Here is a 25,174-nt window from a genome sequence, read left to right on the forward strand (position 1 = left end):
GCTGCAGAAAGGACGCTTGGAAGCACAGGCCACTTTAAACCTGGCTCAGCATAACTTTTGAGCACTCTATCTCGCGACCGACCCCCAGCTGGGTCAGGGGATGGCGCCCGCACAGCTCCGGCACGCGGGAGAGCACCTACCTGCGCAGCTGGGAAGCGTCGCGTTGCGCTTCTGCGGAGCTTTGCCCTGGGCGCCGGGGATGCCGCAGCTCAGCGTGTAGCTGTTCTCCGAATCTGAGTGAGGCAGGAGGCAGGGTCAGTGCAGGCAGCCAGAACCGCGCAGAACAGCTCGCCACCCCAGTGAGAACGCGCAGCCTTCGAACAAGCTTGTTCGTACCCCTAAATAATGAGCCCAAGTGCTCAGCTTGCACTTGAAGTGGCTGAAATAGCTTGCTAAAGGCCACTGCTTCACAGTGTTGACTACAAATTTGATGTTTCTTCCAGCATCAAAATTTTGCATTTTATGAAAAACTGGGCTTGAGGCTAGCTGTAAATAAAATAATCCCATGGTGGCAGGTAGAAAATATTTTACTGTGTTTGTCCATGACAGAGTCCTTAGGCTTGGATAATCTCTGTAATTTAAAAAAATGGGCTATGTACTTCAGTAATAATTTTAGTTTCAGACTCTGACAGAATTTTTTGGCAGAAACAAAAATAACATACTTACAATCTTAACAGGGTTTACATACTGCACAGATAAAACTGTGTATTGGTGCATAGAAATTAGATAAATGCATGGCTCCAGTAATCTCTGCTAAGCTGAAAATAAAGTGTGAACAGCTCTACAGTATATAATGCCAGGACTAACGTGAAAAGTAGAGACCCCCAAGTTAGCAGGATTCACCAAAATCAATTGTACAGTTTTTCCATGGTTTTTAGGATAGCAATTTAATGTTAAAATTTTTCTTTTGCATCACTCTGGTGAAGATAGTTGTGTCTCAGGTTTTTATTAGAATTTCTTGATTACTTTTGCAAATGTCACCTCAAATTAAATGACTAAGGGCCAAACCTCTCACTGACAGTTGGCTCTTGTATTTATTGATGTGCATATTTGGCTCAGACACTAATTTATAATGATTTTTTGCCCATTTATAATTGTCCATAACAAAAACTGAATGTAAGAATCATGAATACATTAGCTGAGAAAAATCATCAAGTCACATTCTGTATCTAGACTTAGGAGGACAAATATTATTTTGTACCAACCTGGAACAAAAAGAGTATTGGATGAGCATGACAGGAAGCAGCTTTCTGTGCCTCCTGTCTTACTGCACACTAGCTGAGCCTTGGCAGCTGGTTTGGCATTTGGGAGACATTTCACCATCTCTGAGGAGAAGAAAAAAAAAAGAAAAAAGAAAAAAAAAAGAAAAAAAGAAAAATCAACCACTGCCCAAACAGAACCCTGAGCACCTACTTGCTTATAATGGTGAAGAAACGTAGAAGGGACAATGAAGCAAAGTCACAGGCCCAGGAATTTCTGAAATAGGGAGAGAATATCTGGATCTTGAGCTTGGACTTGGAATTTAAACTCCTTCACATTTTCTAGGCCCAAAGCCTGGCTCAGAGTCCTTTCCTCCCGTCCTCCCCTTTGGGACTCTTCAAGTCTAGATCTGCATTTTGAAACACAGGTGTGTCTCTAAGTATGAGCACAATTCAGCACGCACAACCTGATTGCAGAAGCAACAGCTATGACTAGTGACAGGCCCTCCTACAACAACATGCACAGAAGTCACCCTCACAAAGATCCCTTAGTTTAAATGGCTGTTAAAACAATATTTTCACCTTCTCATTCCAACTCTCACCAACTTTTTAATCTCAGCTCCACACTCAAGCTCCTGATCTCTGAGAAGGAAACCTTGCAGGCAGGCAGAGGTCTGTAGGACATGTTGGTGGGGGTGGCTGGTCCCACTTGTCCTTTCTGCCACTGCTGAAGTGCCCCAAAGCAATGCCAGGAAGGGACACTGTGACACATGCACCCCCCCCCACCCCATCAGGACCCACTGCACCGGGCACATTATGGCTAGTACAGTGGATACATCCAGCTTCTCATGGCTTCATGGCAGGAGGAGGTCAGAGTCTCCTGCAGGTCTTACTTGCAAACTGCTGTTTGCATTTGGGTAAAGGGCTGCTCATGTTTTATCTAAACTTACTTAAAGTTGTTACAAGTTGCTGGACCAGTCCCTGTGCTTCATCCTGAGATGATGGTATGCCACTAATAATTATAACCTTGCATTTATTTTAATTTGAAAACTTTGGGGACTCAGGTGGTGTTTAAACACATCTTTCTCCATACAAATGACTAACCAGGTGCATTCTTGGCTGCAGGCAGTAGGTGCCATCACCTTTTGCACTTTGGCTGCCTTACCGCTTCTTTTAATCTCTGCACTGACTGCCAGCTGAGYGCGGGCTGGGCACCTCTTCAAGCAGGTATTTCACATTATATCAGCTGGTTAAACCTCAGCGTGAGGTTTGTACAGCAACTCTTGCTTCAGCCCTGTAAAAAGGCCTATGCAGGTACATATGCCCTCCTTCCTACTAGCCCTTGCTACTTCTTTCAAGCATGCTCATCTTATGAGATGGATTGGCTGATTGGTTTTACTCCTGACTGGCCTTGCTGCTGCAAGTGCCATTTTCCCTACCCCTCAGCTCGGTGCTGAACTGCACCAAGGTAGGGGGGAGTTCAGAGCTGCAGCACCACTGTGCAGGAGGAAGTGGCCCGGCCAACTTGGGTCTGCCAGCAGATTGGGAAGAGTCTAGTAAAGCTGGGATGAAATAGGCCACTTTGAACGTGGTAGCTGGAATGAGCCTTGCCTGGCTTGGCCCGAGGACAGAGGAAGGGTCCAGCAGCTGCCGCTCCGGGTTGTATTCCCGACTTCACCGATGGTTACGTACAAATATATGCAAGTCCCTTAAACACTCTTGATGTTCATATCTGAAATATGGGAATAATCACACTTCACTTACCTCCCTCCTAAGGCTTTTTGTGCTACTTGGATGATGTTTATAAAGAAATGATATTTTTTGGACTGAGGAGGCAACACAAATGCAAAGTGGCATTGCTCAGCAAAAGAGGATTTTGCTACTGTAAATGTCTGCAAATCACATGGCATTCAGGATCATTAGATATCATTCTTCTCCTTTTTATTGTGCTTTTATAACAGTGTAGAATGCAGTTTCCTCTAAACAATGTTGGTAATAAAGGCAGGTGATCAGCAGGGAGATCACACTCATTTTAAGCCTCATTAAATTCATCAAATAAAACAATGTATATCAGTAGAGAAGGGTGTTTGTTTTTCCATCTTCCAACTGGGTATTACAAATAATGAAGGGAAATTTATGACTATGAAAATATTTTAATAGAGTCTTTTATCATGGGAACAGCATTCTTACTGGATTGAGAGGGAGTATAGCATAGTCCTTCTGTGGTCTAAGTATGCACCAGACCTCAGAAGATTATGGTCCCTGCTGTTAGTTTACAAACCCCTTTCCAGAGGTCTTTTTGGTACATCAGAAGGGAGATACAGCGGATAATTGAAAAAAAGAGTTTTCCATTTCTTGCTCCTATAGCACTTAGTTGTTCTCTATATAGCAGTGAAGGCAGTATATACAAAAGTAAGTAGGGAAAGCAGGGAAAGTATTAGTTATGGTCAGGAAGAAAGTCAATGCCAAAGTCTGAAATCCAGCTCAAGTCCTCCCTTAGTTATAAAGTGCTTTCTATAATGCTGTACCCAGGTGCAAAAATGCCACAACCATCTGATCATGCAAAAGAACAGTGCTCTCTACTCCGGACTACGCTGCTTGCCCTCAACAAGTCAGGAGATTCTCTTAACATGGTTCCCACTTTACCATTCTGTCTTGCTCCCAATTAAGTATTAAGCATCAGCCCCAAATGTATCAGTAGTTGCTCATGTTTTAAAGAAAATGTATTAAATCTGGTTATGAAAGACTGAAGGTGTGCCATTCCCATTAAAAAATATGAAAACTGAATTAAAATATCCCATAGAAAATACTTTGAATGGCTGTAGCCATGGCTAGGACTGGTCCAGAAAAAAAGCCATCACCTACTTAAAGGATGCACAAGAGCCATGATTGGAACAGATATTCAGATTTTCCACAGAGTACAGTGGCACTAGCAGTAAGTGCCATCATTTTAGTGGTCTCAGGATTTGTACCCATTGCAATTAATACTTCTGACACAGCTAGCATCAGTACTTTATATTAAGCAGGATACTTTTGGCGATGCCTCAAAAAATTGGACTATGGTGCTGTGAATGTAGTTATCAACTTGAATACCATGTCTTACCCATATACCACTAAATACAATTTGAATATACTAAATCATTCTTGGAGGGAAATAGAGTTATATCTGAGGTCACAGTATGTGGATCTCAGTAAGAAACCAAAAGGGTAGTTTCATTTTTTAACAGTTCTTTCAATATAGATGAGGATTCTAATCCAGGAAAAGACAAAACAATGAAATACACAAAATAATGTGAGAATAGATCCATAAAATCAAAAAATCAACACTGTTAAATAACATCCAACTATTTCCCGTTCTGTAATCCACCTGTGGTTATAACCCAAATCCATGGACTCCCACAGGGTCAGGTGTCACCTGARTTTATGAAATGAGTTTGGGGATCTGCATTGCTAAAATGCAGCATCTCTCAGGCAAAACCACAGTCATATTCCTGGAGAACCCAAGCATCAACACAGTCCCCTTTGAGTCAGAGTCCCACACTTACCAACACAGTCCTTTTTATTCCAGTGAAGTTTCTTTCCAGGTGGACAGACACACTCGTAGCTCCCCATTATGTTAAGACACCCATAGTCACAGCTACCATTGCTGATGCTGCATTCATCAATATCTGAAAATATAATTAGAATTTAGTAGACTATTAACTGCATGAATGCATGTATACTGTGTATTATAATGTTCCATGCATAAGGATATCTGCTCCAAATATATCTTTTATATTTAAGTCTGTACAGATATGTATAATGCAGACTATATTGTCATCAAACAATTTTAATGCACAGTGCAGGTATTGTCCTTACACAGGCACATGCACAGCTTCTACTCTTGTAAGGATTTATGCATATGATACAACTTACTTTTTAGGAGTAGTCACACTGAAATTCTTGGAAGTGTTCACAAAATACAAAGCATGCTTGAAAGTCTCTGCAGCATCTGGACAATATGTACATTGCATTACATGGAAAAATCTCAAAGGCATAAACGTCTGTGAGATTCAATCACTTTTGCTTATCAGAGAAAAAAATTATCCATAGTAACTCAGCATTTGATTTTAGAAAGGATTCAGGTGATGAAGGAAAGTATATATTTGACAGGAACCAAGCAGCTGAAGTGTAGTTTATTTAGTCTTCTACTCCTCAATAGAAATGAAAGGAAAAAAGCTTGCAAGGAGAAGGCAAAGCAATTGCCACAACTGTGTCACTGATATTCCACTTAAAGACTTTCAGCTTCATATGCATTAGAAAGGTATTTGGTCAAAATGAACTAAGTGTAGTCAGCATTTATATAAAACTTCATTTGCTCTCTGCAAGAATATGGCGGAACTGCAGTTAGATGAATAAACTACTAACACAGTGAAACATCATTCATGCCAAACAGCAGAACCTTACAGGAGAACTAGCCTGATAGCATGCTTTTATTGGTAACTGCATGACAGCTAAATGAGGTCTGTATTAGCAAACAGGATGGACCAGCAGCCATTCACTTCCCTCAGGGTAGGTGGCAAGGCTTGTGCCCCCATGGCTAACCTCTCTTCTCCTACCACCGGGAAGGACATCTTTGCCCATCGTGCTCATCAGGAACTGCCCTGCTCTGTACTCTCCCTGGATCACACTTGGGCGTCACGTGGGACAATATTAAACAGGCCAAAGTTGTGCTGAGGAACCGGTGAACAGTCACTCAGCTGTGTAGTGCTGCTCCTAGCCTTCTCTATTTTCCTGGTTGGGCCATAATCAGGTCCAGTGTTTTAGGCACTGCACTAACCCCAAACAGCAAATGGGTTTTGCCCTTTGAATGTAGCTACCCCTCTGGCTGGTAAAACTGTAGCGTTAATGTAACAGACTTTTACAAGGCATGTACCTTGTGCCACTTGACACTTGCGAATGAGCTGGAATGACACAAAATCAGCCTGAAATAAACTGAATGGCTCACATTCCAGCTTAATGGTAGGCCTCAAAACACATCTGTAAAAGGAAAATTGTCACTTAATGCATTTTTAAGAGAGGTCGGGCCATGAAGGCTTGCAGGCTGTGGGTGCCTGCCTGTCCCTCACAGCCATGCCTGAGGCCAGGCTTGAATTCCTGTGCCCTGGGCTTGGCACTAGCTGAATCCTTTCGGTCTGCAGGAGCACAGGCTGAATTCGAGCCAGTCTTCCCAGGCCCCAGTTTTGGTGCCTACTGACCCAAACTGAAGCCAGACTGTGAGGTTACAGGTAGGAAGTGGTGCTGATGAGGGTGTGGGGGTCAAGCCCATGTTCAGACCCTGTGCTAATTAACAAATACAGGCATGTTCATATTAGCCAAGTCTTCCTCTTGCTTCTTGGGACATTTGGCAGGAGCACTCACAGATTCATTTGCTAGAATCCAGAAACAGCTTTATTTTTAATATAAGATTTTAGCCTGCATGGTTAAGCAAAAATCCAGAAAATGGTGGATATGCTTAAAAGAAACAGATTAAGATACCCTAATATAACAGGCATATATTTTTCTAGTCTCATGATTTTTGGGCCAGAGTCATGATTCCTGGAAGTCCTGGGTCAGCAGTAGCAAAAACTGGCTGGGGAGATAGTCCCAGGAAAAGCTTTTTTTGTTAAATTTGACACATGGCAGTCAGAGAAGTAGGCTTTCGCTAAGCTCGATAGTAGAACTTACTTGATAGCCCCTAGTTGGAAAAACACATTTAGCCCACACGGCTCCTGCCATTGAGCTCTGGCCAAACTGTTCAACCATGTACTCTTGCTGTCAAGTGCCTCAGTCCAGAATCAAGCCCCTGCAGAAGAAGCCAAATTCCCAAAGGTGCCAATAAACCTGTAGAGTCTACCGACTTTCCTAAGGTCACTTAATGAGCCAATACATACTGTAAGTAGGGCTTTGCCCAGATGAGAGGTATGAGCGCTAGCACCATCCTTCTGAAAGATTTCCTTATGCCACACAACTTTTATTGCAAGAGATGCTGTGAGCTGAATGCCAGCAAGAGCAGCAAGGGCTGCACCTCCGCATGGAAGACCCAGAACAGGGCCGCTGCCATGTGGTTTATTTAATTGCTAGTAGAGGGGAAGCAAGATGGAGAGAAAGCTTATTAAGAAGCAAGCTTGAGCCAAATCTTTCTGAGGGTTCTCAAATGCATTATTTCTCCCTAGTTTTGAGGTCTGCTTAGTGCCACAAGGATGACAGCCAAAGTGAATGATTTGTTCCACTGTAAACAGCCCTCTCTGGGGGCAGACTAAAACTAATGATTGACCTGAGCTGCAAAGCTCAGGGCCTGAACATGTCTGGATTCAGATCTGGGACTTTGGATCTGTCCATTACAGGAAAAAGCATGAGGTTTGGATCATGTTATGTTTTTGCCCAAAGTTCAGCACTGAGTATTTTCAGTTAGAGTTTTGGTCCTGCCTCATTCTTAATTAAAGACTGATGCTGAACCCCCCCAGATTTGAGGCTTTCTCTAAAAAAATACATATATAAGTTAATTAAGGAATTAACAGTGAAACCAAAGATCAGGCTCGCCTCGCCCCACATATCAAAGGTCCCCCAAACCTTCAGGCTCTGATTTTGCTTTCAGAACTGCTCTCAAGTGGAGTCTTCTCAAATTCCTGCCTTAGATGGACACCTATTTCTCTCCCTGGCTGCTCTGCATGGTCAGTTCATTTGTTACTGCTACATATCCTGCTCTACACAAGAGATACTAGCACTCACCTCCTGCACCTTTCTCCTATGGCTCAAAACAAGTGACACAGGAATGGAAACAGCATGAGCTGTTGAGGTGATCTCTTTGGTTCAGTCTGTAACAYTACAACTGCTCCGCAAATTATGAGCTATTAGGGACAAACACTGTTCTCGGCAATTCCTCTAACCATGCTTACCCTGGGCTAAGTCTGACTCAGATCAGAATCCAGCCTGAATACATGGCTTAAGAGGGCTTAAAATCAGCACTTTGTTTGTAGTTTAACACAAGTTTTACTTAGATTATATCTTGAATAATTTCATAGCATTTTACCTCCCAATCCAGCTCTTACCAAAGAAAGTATTTTAGTTTCAAAAATTAAAAAAAAAAAGAGAGAGACAGGGATCATATCCCGTGTTCCTCAGCATTTTCTAACAATAATTTAGATTCAGGGCTTTCATTATAATTTGCCCTCTTTATTTTAATTGTGTAATGTTGACCTGATTGGTTAAAAGCATAATTCAGACTTAAGAGATTTCACAAGCCCCACAAAACAAACTTTTGTTCTCCTTTGACCAGTGCTCTGGACACAATCAAAACCTAGCCTGCTTATTAAATGTGCAGACAAGAGACCACAGAAATGCTAGCCAGGCTGGTGGCAGGCAGTCCCATGCTGTGACACCCCTGGCAAACAGTGGACTTAAATTTGAGCATTCTGAAACTCTCCTGTCTTGATCAAGTAGAAGTTGAACCTCTAATTTTGTCATGTGGGAGTACTGCCCTATGGTGCACTTAAAAAAAAAAAAAATCTCTCCTGAATAATTGAACATTACAGAACCAATTATTTCCAGTTATGCCAAAAAGGTTGAGGAGCTGAAGTAGCTCCACTGAAGATGGGTACAAGCTATCCCACAGCCTTCCCTGATGAGTTTCACAGGCAGTTTAGGTCTCTCAGTCTTTTAAGGACAACTTTGCCCAGCTACTATAAACACTCAGATATTGCCTCTGGTATGGGTGACTCACACAGGCTCATGCACAGGGGGYTCTGTGTGCCTGGGCATAGCTAACAAGTAAATGTACCCCTGGGCATGGGAATACAAGTGACCTGGTGTAGAGCCTCTCTCCAGCCCTCCCTTTGGTGCTGGTACAGACACAGCTCTAAGCTCTGTGCACTTCTTTTCTCATTTGTAAAGTGGAGGCAACTACTCTGGATTTTTTCTCCTTTAAAGAGGAATTAGTGTATGTAAAAGGTTTTGAAGGTAGAATTTGCTAAATGAGTGCTATATGCTAGCGGTCCAGAACAATAGGGCTAGATTTTCCCACTTCAGTCATGTCAAAGGAAATTAGTCAGCAAGAATATAGTAAAAGAAGACTAATACACATTCCTTTTTTAAAATTTAAAAATATCAGTTGCGCCACAATGTATAAATACTTTGTAAAACCAACATCCTTTTCCTATCCTCTTTTTTGCCCTCCTCCTGTGAATAACTTCATTCCTGTGGAAGCACCCATGGGTGCTCCATGCTGGTAACCTCTCTAAGGAAGCTCACTGTGTGCGTGATGTGCGGTACAACAAACCTCAGTCTGATGCTATTTTGTGTTCCTTGTGAGAGAAGTGCTGCATCCACGCAGCCAGGAATGCAAGTGCCACAGCTGCGGGCTGCTGGTCTACGCCAAGGCTGCTGTGTGCTGCTGTGACAAAAATGCCAGGCAGTCATTTTGCCTTTATGCTCTTCTCCTAGGAATACTTCAGCAGGTTTGAGACTCTGAAATTTTAGACACACCCAGCTCATGCTATTTTAGCTTTATTTGAGCTTTATTAGGGTATTTTAGCATCTTCAGTTCTCAAATCTTCAGCTAAAAAAATCTGTGGCTCAGTAAACAGTTTACAAAGCGAACAAGCAAACAGATAAGCAAAACTCAGTTTCCAAACCTCCACAGTGCGTCAGTCCATACAAGGTGTAGCCTTTATGACAGAGACATTCAAAGCTCCCGGGGTAGTTGATGCAGGTGTGATCACAGGTCCTTTCGAAGGAACACTCATCTATATCTGAATTCAAAGAAAAAGCATTAAGGAATTAGAATTCAGTTAAACGGGATGGCTGGCATTTCACAGTCCATTGCAACATCTCATTACTGATAAGCTAGCAGATATCACCCCAGGCAAGATCTGAATAAAACATTAGTTTCACTCCTCCAGCGCCTAATAAAGAAAGGACTTGCTTGATTTAGGAATGAAACATTTAGGAGCAAAACATGAAGACCATGTTATATGTGTTCACCATTAGGTGGCAACCTTTAACTTCTGATCACATTTTCCCAACAGCGCTGTGGGAACAGTAGGTTTTGGTGGGTTAGTGGCACAATGGGAAAAAAATGGGGGGCTGAATCAAGTCCTTCCGTGTCTTCTCTCTTCCTGCATTACCAAAACCTTGAATAATTAGTTTTCATTCAACATGAAACATTATGGGTCAAACACATGTGAAAAAGCAAATGAGAAGAATGCCTGAACATATTAGAGGGGCCATGGTGTGTATTTGTGACCGCAGCCCCACAGTGACTACACTTACCCAAATGTGGGTGCTCAGCTCCCTTCTCTCCTTGGGGCAAAGCTGATACCTGGCTGTTACCTTGCATGTGTGTATTATTGCTCACAGGCTGTATGGGCGAAGGGAAGCACCTACCAAACCCTTTGGGTGGACATTATTCACTTAGCTAAACAGCTATCCATTCCTCTGACATCTTACCCGCCGGGACAGGGAATCACTCTCATACTTTGGCTCTGCCTAGGCAAGACTGYACAGATCCTCACCCAGCTATGGGAGGCACAAGCAAAGCTCTCCCTGGGAATAAGGCAGGATCAGGAGACGAAGGGCTGCACCTAGGACACAGGAAACCTTGGCTCAAGGTCCACATTCTGCCCAAGGCAAGAAAATTTGAACTCTGTCCCTTAAAGAAGTCAGGCCTCTCTAATGATCGCTGCTGACTAGTGGGAGATGCTTATTGACATGGCCTCTTCCATCCTGCAGCCGGTGGGGAAAGCAATTAACAGCCCGCTGCGGCAGAGACTCTGCTGTGGGGCTGCTGCGCACAGTGGCAGGAAGGCTAGTTTGACAGCAGTCATCACAGAAAGGACTTGCCGAACGCCATTACATTAAAGGTACTTTACATAGCAAGGTGTGCAAAATAACAGCACTTTCAAGTGAATTTTATCCTCAGAGAATTGTTTTTTCTATTGTTTGTTAATCAGTGATTAATTTTTATATTGAAAGGTCAGAAAAATTAATACAAGGGTGTTAGTTAAGAGTTGTACTTTCAAAAAAATATCACATTCCTCCAGTATTACTGAGGTATAAAGGAATGGAACAGCTTTCCTTTAAGAGCCTGCACACTTTCTAAAGTTGCTCATTAAGAACATAACCTGAGCAGCACCATTACTATATATAACTTGGACTTTCAGGTTGTATATGTTAAGCAAGCAGCGGATGCTTGAAAAAGTTTGGAAACTCACAAATCCATAAGGGTATACTACCCAATTCCTACATCCAAGTATTAGTTATATAGCTTTGATGTTTAATGAAACATTCTAGGTCTCATCCTGCTAACATAAATGCAAATACTTAACCTCAAGAACTCTGAAATTCAGCTTTTATGTATGGGTACACAAACCCCAAAGTCTTTGTGATAGTTTATGCATAAATTTACAATGTTGTAAACAGCTATATTTTATATGTTCTCCAATTTTAAGTGTCTCAAAATAAGTACAGAAAGAAAATTCACAATGTGGAAAGCAATCACACAGGCAAAAGCATAATACAAAATGAAATACACATGATGAACAGAAAAATTATCTTCTCCGTTTTTGTGTGTGCATTAATCACTTGTTACGATTGAGCAACAAGAAAAGGACAATCGAGATTTTCTTTTTTTTTTCTTTACACTTACTTCATTTTTAATGCATTCTCCAATGTATTTTAAAATATCATTACTTGAGTTCTGAAAGTAGTTTTTTTTTAGGGTTTCCTTTATAGTCTTGGAAATATGTAGCTTTCGAATATGCATAAATGGCAAACTGTTTCGGTTTTCTCTAAATAAACACATAAAGTAAAATCATTTGGGAATGAACACTGCAGTTATAGTTTTAAAGGATTTTTAAYGCATAAGAAGCCAAACCATACCTCATGGTTTCATTCAAGTGTAACCTTGTTCAGTGTACGGTATTGCGAGAAATTTACAAAAGCAGTTCATTTTCTGGCCTCTGACTTACCTTGGAAGGCCCTTTTGCAAAAAAAAATTCGTGTTTCTCAATAACAATCTCATCCTGCACCATGTTAGTCAGCGGGGTATATGCATTGCTTTCACACATACTGCTCTGTGGTGCTAYACACTGTGGCTTAGACCTTTACAGTTTTCTCTTCACACTAACAAGGATGTATACCCCTCCTTGCCTGTGGAAACAACAGTTGTCTAATAATAAGACCAGTCATCTGTTTGCCAAGTAATAGGCACTCAAGATGGACAAATGCATTTCAGTTATATGAAATATCAGCTACTCATAAACTTACACTGTTTACACTGGCTAGCAGAGATGCTGAAACAAACACTTTTACTATAATACAAAGACCATTATAAAAAGTTTTTTAGACATTTAAACCCTCCCTCCCACCTCCTGCTGCTGTTCTCATAAATTCAAGCCCTACTGAATTCAGCATCTTGCTTTGGCTGGTCAAATGTGGGAAGCCTCCGCACAGATTTTTCCCTGCTTAACAATACAGCCTTTGGAGCCGTCCCCTCCGTGCCTGTGCGGGGCAGGCTAGGCGCTGCCCCAGGGACTGGGCTTTCCGCAGTGCCCTATCTGCAGAATCACCAGGCCCCTGAGGAATTCAGCACTGCTCATAGAAAAGGGGAAAATATGCACCACGTACCCTTCGCTAAAAGAACCTGAAATCTAACTAACTAATCTGAACTAAAAGAAGCTGAAATCCTCCTGCAACTTCTTTCTTTAGACTCCAAAATCGGTGTGCTGGGCACTGGTACACCGCAGCTCCCAGAACCTTTGAAATTGGGTCACACCTTCGCAGTGCCCCGCAGTTCCTCGCCAGGTCTACCCTAAACGGATGTGCTTATCTCCTACCCTCTTGAAACAGGTATTTCTCAATGGAGACTGAAGAGCAGTGATTTACACCTGGTTTTCACCTTTACAGATCTGGCTTTCAGATCCCACTTACCACACAACTGGGAATGAATATAGGTCTCTAATCTTTGCCTCTTTTGTACAAACAACGCTACATAATTTGTTAACCTCACCTACTGAACAGAAGCCCAAAACTACAAAAGCAGAGATGTGGCAGGTTACAGCTAGAGAACTGGGAATAAATGATTTTTCTTTTGGTTTTGTGGTCAACGCCCCCCCACAAACACATGCACACACTCAAACACACATTTTTTTTCGTATTGGGTCACCTTGAATTCCCCCCCTACAAAGGACATGCTGAAAAGCAAACTTTGGGGTTTGAGGTGCTTTTCAAGTAATTTAGAATTATTTAAATTAAGCTTTTAAACTATTTTAACATGGGAAGTCAAAATGATTTGTTTTGAAGGAGCTGTAGTGGAACATTTCAACTTAAAGAAGTTTTTATTCTATTTTTAGTTGAATTTGGCATGAATTCACAAATAGTCCTAGCTGTCTCAGAACATTTCAGATTTGCTAATGCACTTACTTGACATCAAACGCATTCTCTTTACTTTCACTTAGTTGAAAAATTTATATCGCATTCACCGCTATAATCAGCATATGTGATTGTGTCATTTCAGCATATTAAGAGACATCTCCAGAGTTTAACCGCTTGAAGCTTTTAGGAACTATGGGGCTAATTTCATCTCTGATAGTGCAGGACAAGTTCCCTGCCAGAGGTAATTTTTCCAGGATTCATAATGGTTAGCACATAAATTATAAGGCGAGGAACTCCCTACTTCACAGCAGATGACTTGCCAGAAGGGCTAATTACACCCTGGCTATCCCAGCCCTCTCTAAAGGCACTTTGTCCATGCTGTCCCATGGTGCTGACAGCTCTCCTTCCAGTCATGGTTTCCATGACCTAATGGCACCATCTCAGGCTGAATAAAATCCAGCATCTCGTCTATCAATCCACATCCCCAAAGACAATATTTGGATGGTGGAAGCATTCTTTTATTTTTGCCCAGAAGGGATTCGATTCCAAGAGATTGTTCAATGGTTTAATATAAGAGCAGGATTTTCCTGTGTTTGAGGAATGCAATTGTTGCCAATGGCAGTCATGCTTTAGAATATTTGCTTGGCTCTGTTCCTCTTATTTCAAGTCAGCATTTGGGGATTTTATTGTTAGTTTTTCAATTACCCTTATGGTGTTTTTTTTTTGTTTATTCTTTCACACATTAAATGATGCCTTAACGACCTAAATTTGCCTTGAATTTAATGTTTGTAAGTAGGTGTCAGATTGCCAGTACTGGAAAGTAAATCCTTCCGCCTTTCTCTAGAACGGGGAGTTTCCGCAGATATAATTTCTCCTAAGTTTCCTCACACAGACGTGCCTCAACGCTGACCTGAGGGAGCAGGGAGAAAACGGTTCATCTGCCATGCTCATTCAGTCCCTGCCCTTTCCACCGCTGCTGCCAGTAGGCTCCCACTTACAGCAGCCCTAATTGTTCTGGTGGTCTGGGTGACGTGGGCACTTGCTCGTTTGTGGATGTAGAGTGCAGGGCACCAAGAAGCCCTCAGACAGTGATGATTTTTGGTAAGGCTGAAACTGCATGGGATTCCTGCAAGCAGCTCTGAAGTGAAAGGCTCCTTTCTGTACTTGGCTTCCAGTCCTCAAATGCAGTCTTCTGTATTCTGCATTGTTATTGTTTTCCTCTCTACAATAATTTTCAGAGTAATTAAAAGCAACCAATAATCAGAAAATTCAAATGCAATGCATGACATTTCCAAAAGCATTAGCATTGCAAGCAAGCAGCTCAATGCCAAAAGTTTAGAGGTGAAGCTGATATATAACACTGGATTTTTGAGATGGTATGAGGACCACAAGCTGATGTAGAAACTGCTACAACTTCTTGCACAAGTACATTCTGCCAGATTTCACTCACACAAAGGTATACATGTGATTTTGGCCCAAGTTCAGCCAGGGGGGTGGTTACAGAACTGAACAATTTAATACCCAGTTGGCCCAATCAAACATTAAAAATTTACTGCAGAAATATGGATTTTTTCCCTCTTCTTCTTTCTTACTATTATTTTATTTGTTAATATTAAAGTGATGAAATTGGTTATTGAAGGCTAGCGGTCATAACAACAGCTTTTGCCCAAGACATACATTAAACAGTAAGGTTAATTTATGAAACTGGGAGTTTCCTTCCAAAACACAGGCCACATGTGATACTTGAATGAGAGTTTGGTTTTGCTGTCTGAATTATTTTTCATGGGGTCTGAAAATAAACATGGCAAGGACAGATCATTATTATTTGATAATACTGTTTGTGTTACGAGAGAACAAGACAGGAGGGTCTCAGAGACAATCAATAAAAGCTCAGCCGGGGATGYGGGACAGAGTGCAGACTGGAATGGTTCTGGGCACTGTGAGCAAAGAAACCATCTCATATTTGGTTTGTCTGTGTTCAGTGAGGCCAGGCATGAAGTGTACTCTAGATAAGCAGCATATAGAGAAAAACTATGCATTATATTTAAATACAGTAATTTCAAGTAGAAATAAACTAGAAAATAACTTTTTTTTCTCCCTTAGAAATAGAAAATAAAATAAATAGAAAAGGAAATACCCATCCTCACTATCAATTCCTTCCTCTGGAAATGACTTGCAAGACCTTCAATGCTGGTAGATCACTATGGCCAAAAATGGCCACTGTATTACAGTAATACTTTGAGAGGCAATAATCGCAGCTCCGCACACTCTCAATCCTTGTCCCAATTAGCTTAAATACAGCTTTGTCATGGTAGCAAAGGTTTGGATAGATTTTATAACAGCTGCCCAGGATGCTACGAAGAACGCACACAGCAAGGAACCTGTGGCTTTCAGATCCACATGTTGGTGGTGTTCGACCCCCATATGGGAAGCAACAGCTTGGGTGTCCCAGCACAGCTGCCACCACATCGCACACCGCAAAGTGCCACTCGCTGTGGTGGACTTATTTCCTAACACCATGCCACAGCAGGACAGGCTCTTCCAGTGCACACATCCACAGTAACATGGTTTTACTTTGGACTTCTCCCATACCCTTGGTTTATTCTTAACGCCTGAGCCACACACAGACTCGGTGCAGAGCACCCCACTCAACTGCTCACACACACAACCAAACCCAAAGCCAGTCAGAACGTGTTGCGTTCACATTTCTCAGCCTCCAAGTCGCCRGCTCCTCTGAGAAACAGAGCCTTTCCCTTTTCCCAGTCATTAAACACACATACATACAAACTCTAAAGAACTGTTGTATGGTGTTTTTAAAATAAACACTAATGCTTTTTTACATATATTGCGGCTAAAAGTTATTTTCTGGGTTCCCCCCACTCCATCCTCCAATTTCTGCAGGGAACTGATACCACCCATGTAACGTTGTTCACCTTACAGCCTACCCAGAGTGGTTTCCAACAATATTTGACAGACATTAGGGAAACCACATATCTTAATCTGTATGGTTGCTGGACCAGAAGGAGTCATGATTCAAGCAACATTCTCCAGCAAATGCTGGTTTAAATTCAGTGTTGGGAAAGCTACTTTGCTACAGCAGCTATATGACAGGGTCTCCATCATATTTCAAGTTTTCTTATCCAAAGTGACTTACGCCTGTTCACAGTTAGTAAAAATACATCCTCCATCTGAGGATGTAACTCTAACACACATCCAGCATCCACCAGAAGGAATGGCTTATGCCTAACTTCTCCTTACATTTCAGAGTCTGCAATAATAAAACCAATGAAGAGGAAGCACAGAAAGATGTAGTAATATACAAACCTTCCATTTCATTGCTTTCCCACTGAGTGCTTCTGGAGCAGACTAGCAAAAAATAAAACAAAACAAAACAAAACAAAAAACCACCAAACACCATAACCCCAAATCTTTAAAAGTAATTGAAAAACCACACCCATCTAGGCTTCCCACTGCTTGACTGACTTGCAATCAACTCAACTTGTTGCTGAGACTTAATTGTTAATAACATACTAATGATCTGCAGAAGAAACAGTTCTGGCATTAATTACTATACTTTTAATGTGAATGTAAATGCGTAGGTAGCACAGTCACATCTTGTGTTTCAAAAGTTTAAGTGGGGAACTCTGTCCATTATGGCTAACTTTGACTTGGACCAGAGCATTTATTTATTTAAGAATTTTATTGCTCCCAGTTAACCATGTGATTAGTGAAGACCAAATGTAACACACTAATCAGGGAATGAAGGACTTTTGAAGGAAATTGATTCTGCTTGCAAGGAAATGTGCTTTTTATTATAGATGATTTGTTCTAAGAATGCAAAGTGGCAGTAAAACAAATAAATGCATATAAACTGTAGAAGAAACCTGCAGACTCTGCTGTAGAGAGATGCAATAAATAATCAGAAACCTGTGACTTATTATGTAAGCATCCCAGAAAGGAGGTATTTCAAGGATTTAGCAGTACAGCATAAAATTACTATTACTCAGCTTCAGAAATAGGCACACAGTAGCAGTCAGTGCCAAATTCTGAAGAATTTTTTGGTTTCTATCCACTCTAATACAGGTTAGACCACTGTACCATGCACTATTCAAACCTGTTGCTCTGGCTCAGTTCAGGAATAAAAATTTGCTCATCACAGAATGGTTGAGGTGATTGCTGACTCATGGCCAACTTGTTGACCACAGGACTCCCAGGTGCTTCTCTGCAGAGTTGCTTTCTAGCAGGTCAACCCCCAACCTGTACTGGTACATGGGTTTGTTCCTCCTTAGGTGCAGGACCTTGCACTTGCCTTTGTTGAACTTCACGAGGTTCCTCTCTGCCCAGCTCTCCAGCCTGTTGAGGTCCCTCTGAGTGGCAGCACAACCTTCTCATGTACCAGCCACTCCTCCCAGTTCTGCATCACCAGTAAACCTGCTGAGGGTGCACTCTGTCCCTACATCCAGGTCATTGATGAATAAGTTGAACAGGATTAGACCCAGTATCAACCCCTGGGGGACACCGCTAGCTACAGGCCTCCAACTAGACTTTGTGCCACTGATCACAACCCTCTGGGCTCTGCCATTCAGCCAGTTCTCAATCCACCTCACTGTCTACTCATCTAGCTCACACTGCCTCAGCTTGCCTATGAGGATGTTATGGGAGACAGTGTCAAAAGCCTTGCTGAAGTCAAGGTAGACAACATCCACTGCTCTCCCCTCATCCACCCAGCCAGTCATTCCACCATAGAAGGCTATCAGGTTGGTTAAGCATCATTTCCCCTTGGTGAATCCATGCTGACTACTCCTGATCACCTTCTTATCCTTCACATGCTTGGAGATGGCATCCAGAACAAGCTGTTCCATCACCTTTCCAGGGATGGAGGTGAGGCTGACTGGCCTGTAGTTCCCTGGGTCCTCYTTCTTGGCCTTTTTGAAGACTGGAGTGACATTTGCTTTCTTCCAGTCCWCAGGCACCTCTCCTGATCTCCATGATCTTTCAAAGATGATTGAGAGTTGCCTAGCAATGATATCCGCCAGCTCCCTCAGCACTCATGGGTGCATCCCATCAGGGCCCATGGACTTGTGGGTGTCAGGTTTTCTTAAATGATCTCTAACCTGATCCTCCTCGACCAAGGGAAAGTCTTCCTTTCTCCAGACTTTATCCTTGGTCTCCAGGGTCTGGGGTTCCTGAGGGATGGTCTTAGCAGTAAAAAACTGAAATAAAGAAGGCATTCAGTATCTCTGTCCTTTCTGTATCATTTGTCACCAGGGCCCCCACCCCATTCAGCAGTGGGCCCACATTTTCCCTAGTCTTCCTTTGTTGTTTACGTATTTAAAGAAGCCCATAGCTTCATCATAGCAAACCTTCTTCATAGCAAATTAGAGCTAACCTAGTTTCCCCAGTCCCCTTAATTCTACCCTTAATTCCACTTGTAACAAATAGTACATATCTCTGAGCTGTAGCAGCAGGTTTAGGCAGCAATGCTATAAGCAGGTCCATGCCTAGGTTCACACAGGAACCATGGAAATCAGTAAGGACTCGCAGCAGCATTAGGGTCATGAAGATATAGCTGCATTCCCATTCCTACTGAGGGAATTAGGGCTCAGGTTAGCTTCTGCATTGCAACCCCCAGCAGAGAGTTGCTGCCAGAGGGCAATACTTTCCAATGTGGCTGCAGCTTAATGTTGACTTCAGTAATTGGAGCCATTTCCTTTGGATTGACAAAACAGAGGTGGCTGTTCTCTTGCAAGCCTAACGTAGCAGCCCCAGCTTCTGCCCCAGCAGCAGGGCCTCCATGGGCCTCAAGCCAGCCAGCTCTCCTGGGCTGAGCAAGAAGGTAGTGTTCTGCATAAGAGCCAAATGCCCAGGAAGATGTGACTACACCACAGTTTCCATTAATTTAATCCAGCATGGTATGCAATGCCTGGAGTGGGAATCCCATCTCTTCCATCCATACTTGCCCTGAGGATCACTAGCATTATCATCTACCCAGTTCTGCCTCACTGCTTCAATATCATTTTATGTCCAATATATATTTATCCACTATTTTGAGATCCTGAAAAATAACTTGTCTTGATTTTCTTTCCAGGTTATCTGTACCCTTAATAACGTCAATAATCTGAGGCCTCTGTTCCTGAGGCTGTCAAACTGCTGATCGTCACTCTTAATAGGGGCTATGTCTTCTTCTGTCTTTGTACAGTACTAAATGCACTGTAGGCAGTCAACAGCTCTGGTGCAAGAGTGAGGGCAGTTTAGTGACCCACAGTTGTCTCTGTTGTTTATCATTCTGGTCTGACTATTTTAAATACTCATTTTCTGGTCTAAGGAATATCTGGACATCACCAATTTCTCCTTTCTGTGTGTATTCTCACAGTTCTCTTGTGTGCTCAAGGCTGAGTGATGTCTTGTAACTACTAGAAGTGTGGACACTTTTTCACAGAATGAATATATTTAATGCCAGCAAGATGACTACGCTCATTTAGCCTGAACTCCTGCCTTACACAGCCTCTAGTATTTCGCTTGGTAACTTTAGAAAGCATCTCTGTGCCAGAAAGAAAAGTTTAGGAGTTTTCCTGGACTGAACTCTTAGTCTTCTCAGTTTAATTTCTAGAGTTCAACCTGGTGATCCTTTTCAGTTGCTAAATTTGGTAAAGGCTGAATAATTTCACTTAAAAGAGTGTAATGCATACCTGATCCTTCCTGGAATCAGCAGGTGCCTCCTGATATATTTTTCATATTATTTTTTTGCATCTGAGGTTAAACACAAGAAAGCAGAATTCCAACTAAGTAGCTCCCTTGGGCTGTCTGGCTGCCCCCATTAATTCATATCACCAGAGCAGTTAAGTTCAGAAGACAGTAATCACTCACTGGCCCCTTCAGTGTTTACAAGAACTGCAGTAGTCAGCTCCCTCTTTGATGCTAGGCACTAAGGGGACAACTCTTAACCCAGCAAAGTCATCACCATCATTAATATCAGAGCAATCAGTTTCCCACTGTTTACCTAGAAGTAGCAGCAAAGGGAACTGCAGTTGGGAAGAACAAGACAGTACAATTGGGAGAGTCTTTAAAATCAAATGGCAGCTCGTTTTCTTTCTCTCTGCTATCAGTCCTTATCAAAAGATATCAGCTGGCTTTCCTGGAACCACTGTGCTTATCCCTGGGGTTTGAAAGCAGAGGTGAAGCAGGTTAAAAACTGAAACTTGGCAATAAAGTTGTAGGCCTAAACTGTTTGCTCCCTCTGCAGAGTAAATACAACCCTTTCTTTAGGAACTCTTCCAAGGGAGTTTTACGTGATCTCACGTACCAACAAATTAATTTTCCCTTCTCGTTCCAGTTTCTTTCAAAAATTTCCTATTTAATTTTCTTCCACACAGAGTCCACAAGCTCACTCTTTTCCACAAGCTTCCTTCAAGGCTTTCTCAAAGTCAGAAACAGGGCTGCAAAATGACATCTTAATGCAGTAAATATCTATTCCCTATGTGTTTCCCTAAAGGCATGTGCCAAGTGAAGTGACCACCATACATTCCTCTTCCTGTCAGCACTACAGAGCCAATTCTGCTCCCAGTCAGTGAGTAGGGTTTTGTTCTGCCTCATGCATCAGCCGCAGAACTATTTGCTTGCTTTTGAATCACCAAAAGCTTTGCCTTATGGGCTGGGAAGATTTATAGTTTTGGATGGAAATTGCAGAATTTGGCAATTTCAGCCAGGCAAGAATTGGCAGCTAACTTTGGGGTCTTTTGGGATATCCTTCAGTGTAGTTCATAGGATTTGGCCCAAGGTTTTTAAATTTTCTATAAATGAATGTATCATCATTATTATTATTATTGCATTATTACTTCTCTGCTGTTTGGCAAAGAAAAAGGTTTTCAACATTTTCTCCCTGCAGCATTATGAAGACCCCTGTTTTTGTTTTTGTTTTTGTTTTTGTTTTTGTTTTTGTTTTTGTAAGCAGAAGCAAACTAAAAAAGGAATAATGGTAGAGGATTACCTGATAAATTCATTTTCTGGCAGATAATGATTTCTTCTAATATTTTAAACACTGTAGTACAAAACTACATGCTAAATCCCTTACGTGCAAGGAGAGCAGAAGAACAGCAGTAGCAGCTTTTGTCCATGGGACTGCTGAGGAGGAAAAGGAGCCTCTGAAGGGCCAACCTTTCCTCTTCCTCCATTTCCTCAGCCGAGCTGAACTGGTCAGCAGTGCCGAATCTGATCAGCTCTCCTAACAGATCGAGGAATGAGGAAACCAATGTTGGGCAGTGAAGTCATCCAAGTGGAAGGAAGCAGTGCATTTCACCTCTGATGAGAAACATTTGTTCCCTGTGTGCAGAAACTTCCCCCTTCCCCTCACCTCAGGAAACGCACCCAGCACTCTCCTTAGCTCCATGCTCCCCACTGTCTTGGATCAGCTTTGAGCCAATGCTGCCATGGCTTCTCCCCCAATTTGTGAAATCACTTGACAGATGAACTTATTCAACCTGGTGTGCAATTTGCTGACCAATTGCACTGGACGTACGAGCTCCTGGAGCTGGGGACAGGCCACCACTTTGTGCTGCAGCTGAGGAGGGATCACCTCCTGGCAGCTTGCCCTCCAAGGAGCCCATACATCTGGCTGCACAACACCCTCTCTACAGCCTCTTTACAGACACTCTCTTTACAACCTCATACACAGTCCCTCAGGTACTCTGAGAGGAGAAACTCAAGGGATCCCCATCTACTCAGACAGGGGAAGGGGGCAGGAAGGCAGATTAGCCTTCAGCAAGGGCAGTTTCCCATCAATCAATGCACCAATCACCTGAGACAGTTCTGGAGATACTTTAAAATAAAAAAGTTTAAAAAAAGAAGTCATTTTTTCAGGTGAGAAAGTTTGTTGGGTCTTCTATGGAACAGAAAACAAAAACTACAAATAACTAGATACAATGGCAAAAAGTTAAGAAATCAGCCCAAGATCACAGACCTGAAGGGAGTCAAGGGAGATGTTCTGAAAAAGCATTAGGAAAGGAGAATTTCAAATCATTACAGTTTTTCACTCTCCAGCTCTTCACACTTTGCCTCACCATGAGCTCACGGCAATTGCTCTCATCCTACCTTTTCCCCCTGCTGTTATTCTTGTGAATAATCTGTTGCAATGATTTTTAAAAGGACTAGAAGATTTAAAAACGCACTATAGGGATCTGAACTTGAGTAAAGCACAACTACCTTCTAAATACAATCTACCTAATAGTATCAACAATGCATAAGTATTTTTAACAGTATTGTTCATTTTTAGAACCTATTAATTTTAAAATCAATAGAAATTGAGCTAAGCACTTTGCTGGATCACATTTTTTTCCCAAAAAGTTACAAAATCTACATGCTATTGGATCAGTGAGTGCTAGACTTGCTTGATGAAAGGCCGTGTGCCAGAGCAAGAAAGTATAAATATATTTGCAACCTTTCAGTGATGGCAAATCAGAGAAAGGCCAACATAGCTGTGATAAATGAGCCTGACTTAAAACTGTATCTCTGAATGCTTAGCTTGGAAAATGAAAGAGCAACTACGGCCAGTGGTATGTGTGATAGCCTAATCTGTTAGAAGCGCTAACAGTACCAACAAAGTTGCAGCACTGTGGGCGTTGGCATGTGGTGTGCTTGGATGACAGCTCTTCCTGGCGCCGTGTATGTGCGCTTTAGTGACTTGTCTGTGTAACCACATCTCTGCTGTGACATGATTGTCATGCATGTGCTAGCAAATGCATTGCTCTGCTGGGCAGATACTGGGGCCCACCAGCCCCAACACGTCTCTGACATTCCCTTTATTTGAATCATGGCCTCCACACATTATGTACAGATTGTCTTTGACACAAGCTTTTGAAACACAGTGTTTCAAAACACAGTGACGCAATGTTTTGAAACATTATTTATGGCACCAAAATAAAGATCCTTTTGAGTCAGCTGGCTCATATGGGTATTTCTACACGTGACAGTTGGGCACCATCACTTAGAGGCCACACAGAGGCCTCTAAGCTTTGAGGGCTGCTTGGAGGGCAGGATCTGCTCGGATACGAGGTAAAAGAGAGAAAGAGAAATAGAGACAAGGAAGAAAAAGACAGTTTCTGGGTTATGAAGGCCTTAAAATTGGAGGCTGGAATTTTGTCAATGCTTAGACTGATTACAGACTTCCCAGACACTACCCTTGCTCTTGGGTCTGTGCATACCTGCCCTGGCTCTTTCCCACCCCTCTCAGGCTCTTGCATTACGTGAGGGCTTTGTTGTGCTCAGGCTTCTCTCTTTATTAATCTGGGGAACCCAGTAGGAGGCAATTGGCTTTGGCTCCTATTACGTTTATCCTCTTACCATTGTTTTGCCAGGACAATCTAAAATGCAATTAAAGTCAATACTTTCCCAACGTTTTTTAAGAAAACAAAGTACTTTCATCAAAACATTGCCAAGATTTTATGAACAAACACGTATCCTTTTCCAAAATCAATCATTTTCCAAGGCAAAGGCAAGTTGAGTTATCTACTGCTGTTACAGCAATAAACTGTGCTACTACTTCAAGTGCTTGGGGTAGGAGAAGCCATATATCAAGAGTGGAAGTGCATTAAAAGAAAATTCAGGCAGGTTTATTTGTTTCCCTACAAACATAAACATGGTATAGTAGTCTCCACTCTGCTCAAGCCACTATTTACACAGCAACTCTGTAAGAGCAACTTAACAGCCTGATGAGACAAACGTGAAAAAAAGCTTTACCCTCTGTTTACCAAGCAAGGAATATTCCCTCTGTCCTGCAACACACTTGCTTTTTAGACATATTTCTGAGCAGAGAAAACCATTCTCTTTGCCAGGCTGTCTCCATCACCCTTGAGTAGCTGCTAGTGAGACTTCTTGAAGGAATAAAGTGTATTTGGGTGAAAATCTGGCCTAGTGTTATCTGATGGTGCTGAAAGAGCAAGTACTATAATGCAGTTCCAGTTTTCAACTGAAAACTAAAATGCAGAATTTAGTAAAATGCAGGTCCTCCTGTGGACCATCTGGTCCTACATCCTCAGCTTACCTTGAGCTCCTGCTGAAGTCAGTGACCACTGAACATACATACGAACTGCTGTTCTCCAGCTCTGATTCAAAGGCTTGTTTAAAAAGTATTTAGAAACCTTGTCTTGAGATCCAGAGCTAGCAAAAGTCACCTCCTTCCTTGCAAGCACTCAATCTGAGAATCAGATCTAGACAGGAGGAGGGAGAATGGGGACGGAGAAGCAAAATAATGCTTCCCCTGCAGGTAATGAGAAAGGCCAGAGTGTCCGTGAAAAGAGAGAGTCTGTTGCCTCTGCAGCCTGCCAGGCTGGTCGCCCGCCTGTGACTTGCAGCATGCCGCAGCCTCCCAGGACCCTGCTCTGCGGCACATGGGAACAGGTTCTCTCTAACGGGCTCTTCACGCTTGCTCTGCCCTGCGCCACTACCTCTGCCCAGAAAACCCTGGAGTCTGGGAAGGGCAGGTGTCCCTCAGAAAACACTAATGGAAAGTCTTTGTAAACGTGCTTCAGAAAATATCCCACCCAGCAAAACCCCAGAAAATAATCCTTCATTTGATTGCCCCTTAAGTGTCT

At 42.3% G+C, this 25,174-nt stretch overlaps 1 protein-coding gene across 1 annotated transcript in view; it reads right to left on the minus strand.

Annotated features, from left to right (window-relative positions):
* SCUBE1 (signal peptide, CUB domain and EGF like domain containing 1) overlaps positions 1-25,174 on the minus strand; it is a 219,319-nt gene that overhangs the window by 19,487 nt on the left and 174,658 nt on the right. The window contains exons 10-13 of the mRNA XM_026067845.1: positions 9,851-9,967; positions 4,745-4,867; positions 1,206-1,325; positions 141-233 (exon numbers count right to left, since the gene is read on the minus strand). Of these exons, the coding sequence (XP_025923630.1) occupies positions 141-233; positions 1,206-1,325; positions 4,745-4,867; positions 9,851-9,967 (453 nt within the window). The remainder of the gene's footprint in view (positions 1-140; positions 234-1,205; positions 1,326-4,744; positions 4,868-9,850; positions 9,968-25,174) is intronic.

This window comes from Apteryx rowi, unplaced genomic scaffold, assembly GCF_003343035.1.
Source record: "Apteryx rowi isolate R43461 unplaced genomic scaffold, aptRow1 scaffold_263, whole genome shotgun sequence".
Classification (NCBI taxonomy): Eukaryota; Metazoa; Chordata; class Aves; order Apterygiformes; family Apterygidae; genus Apteryx; species Apteryx rowi.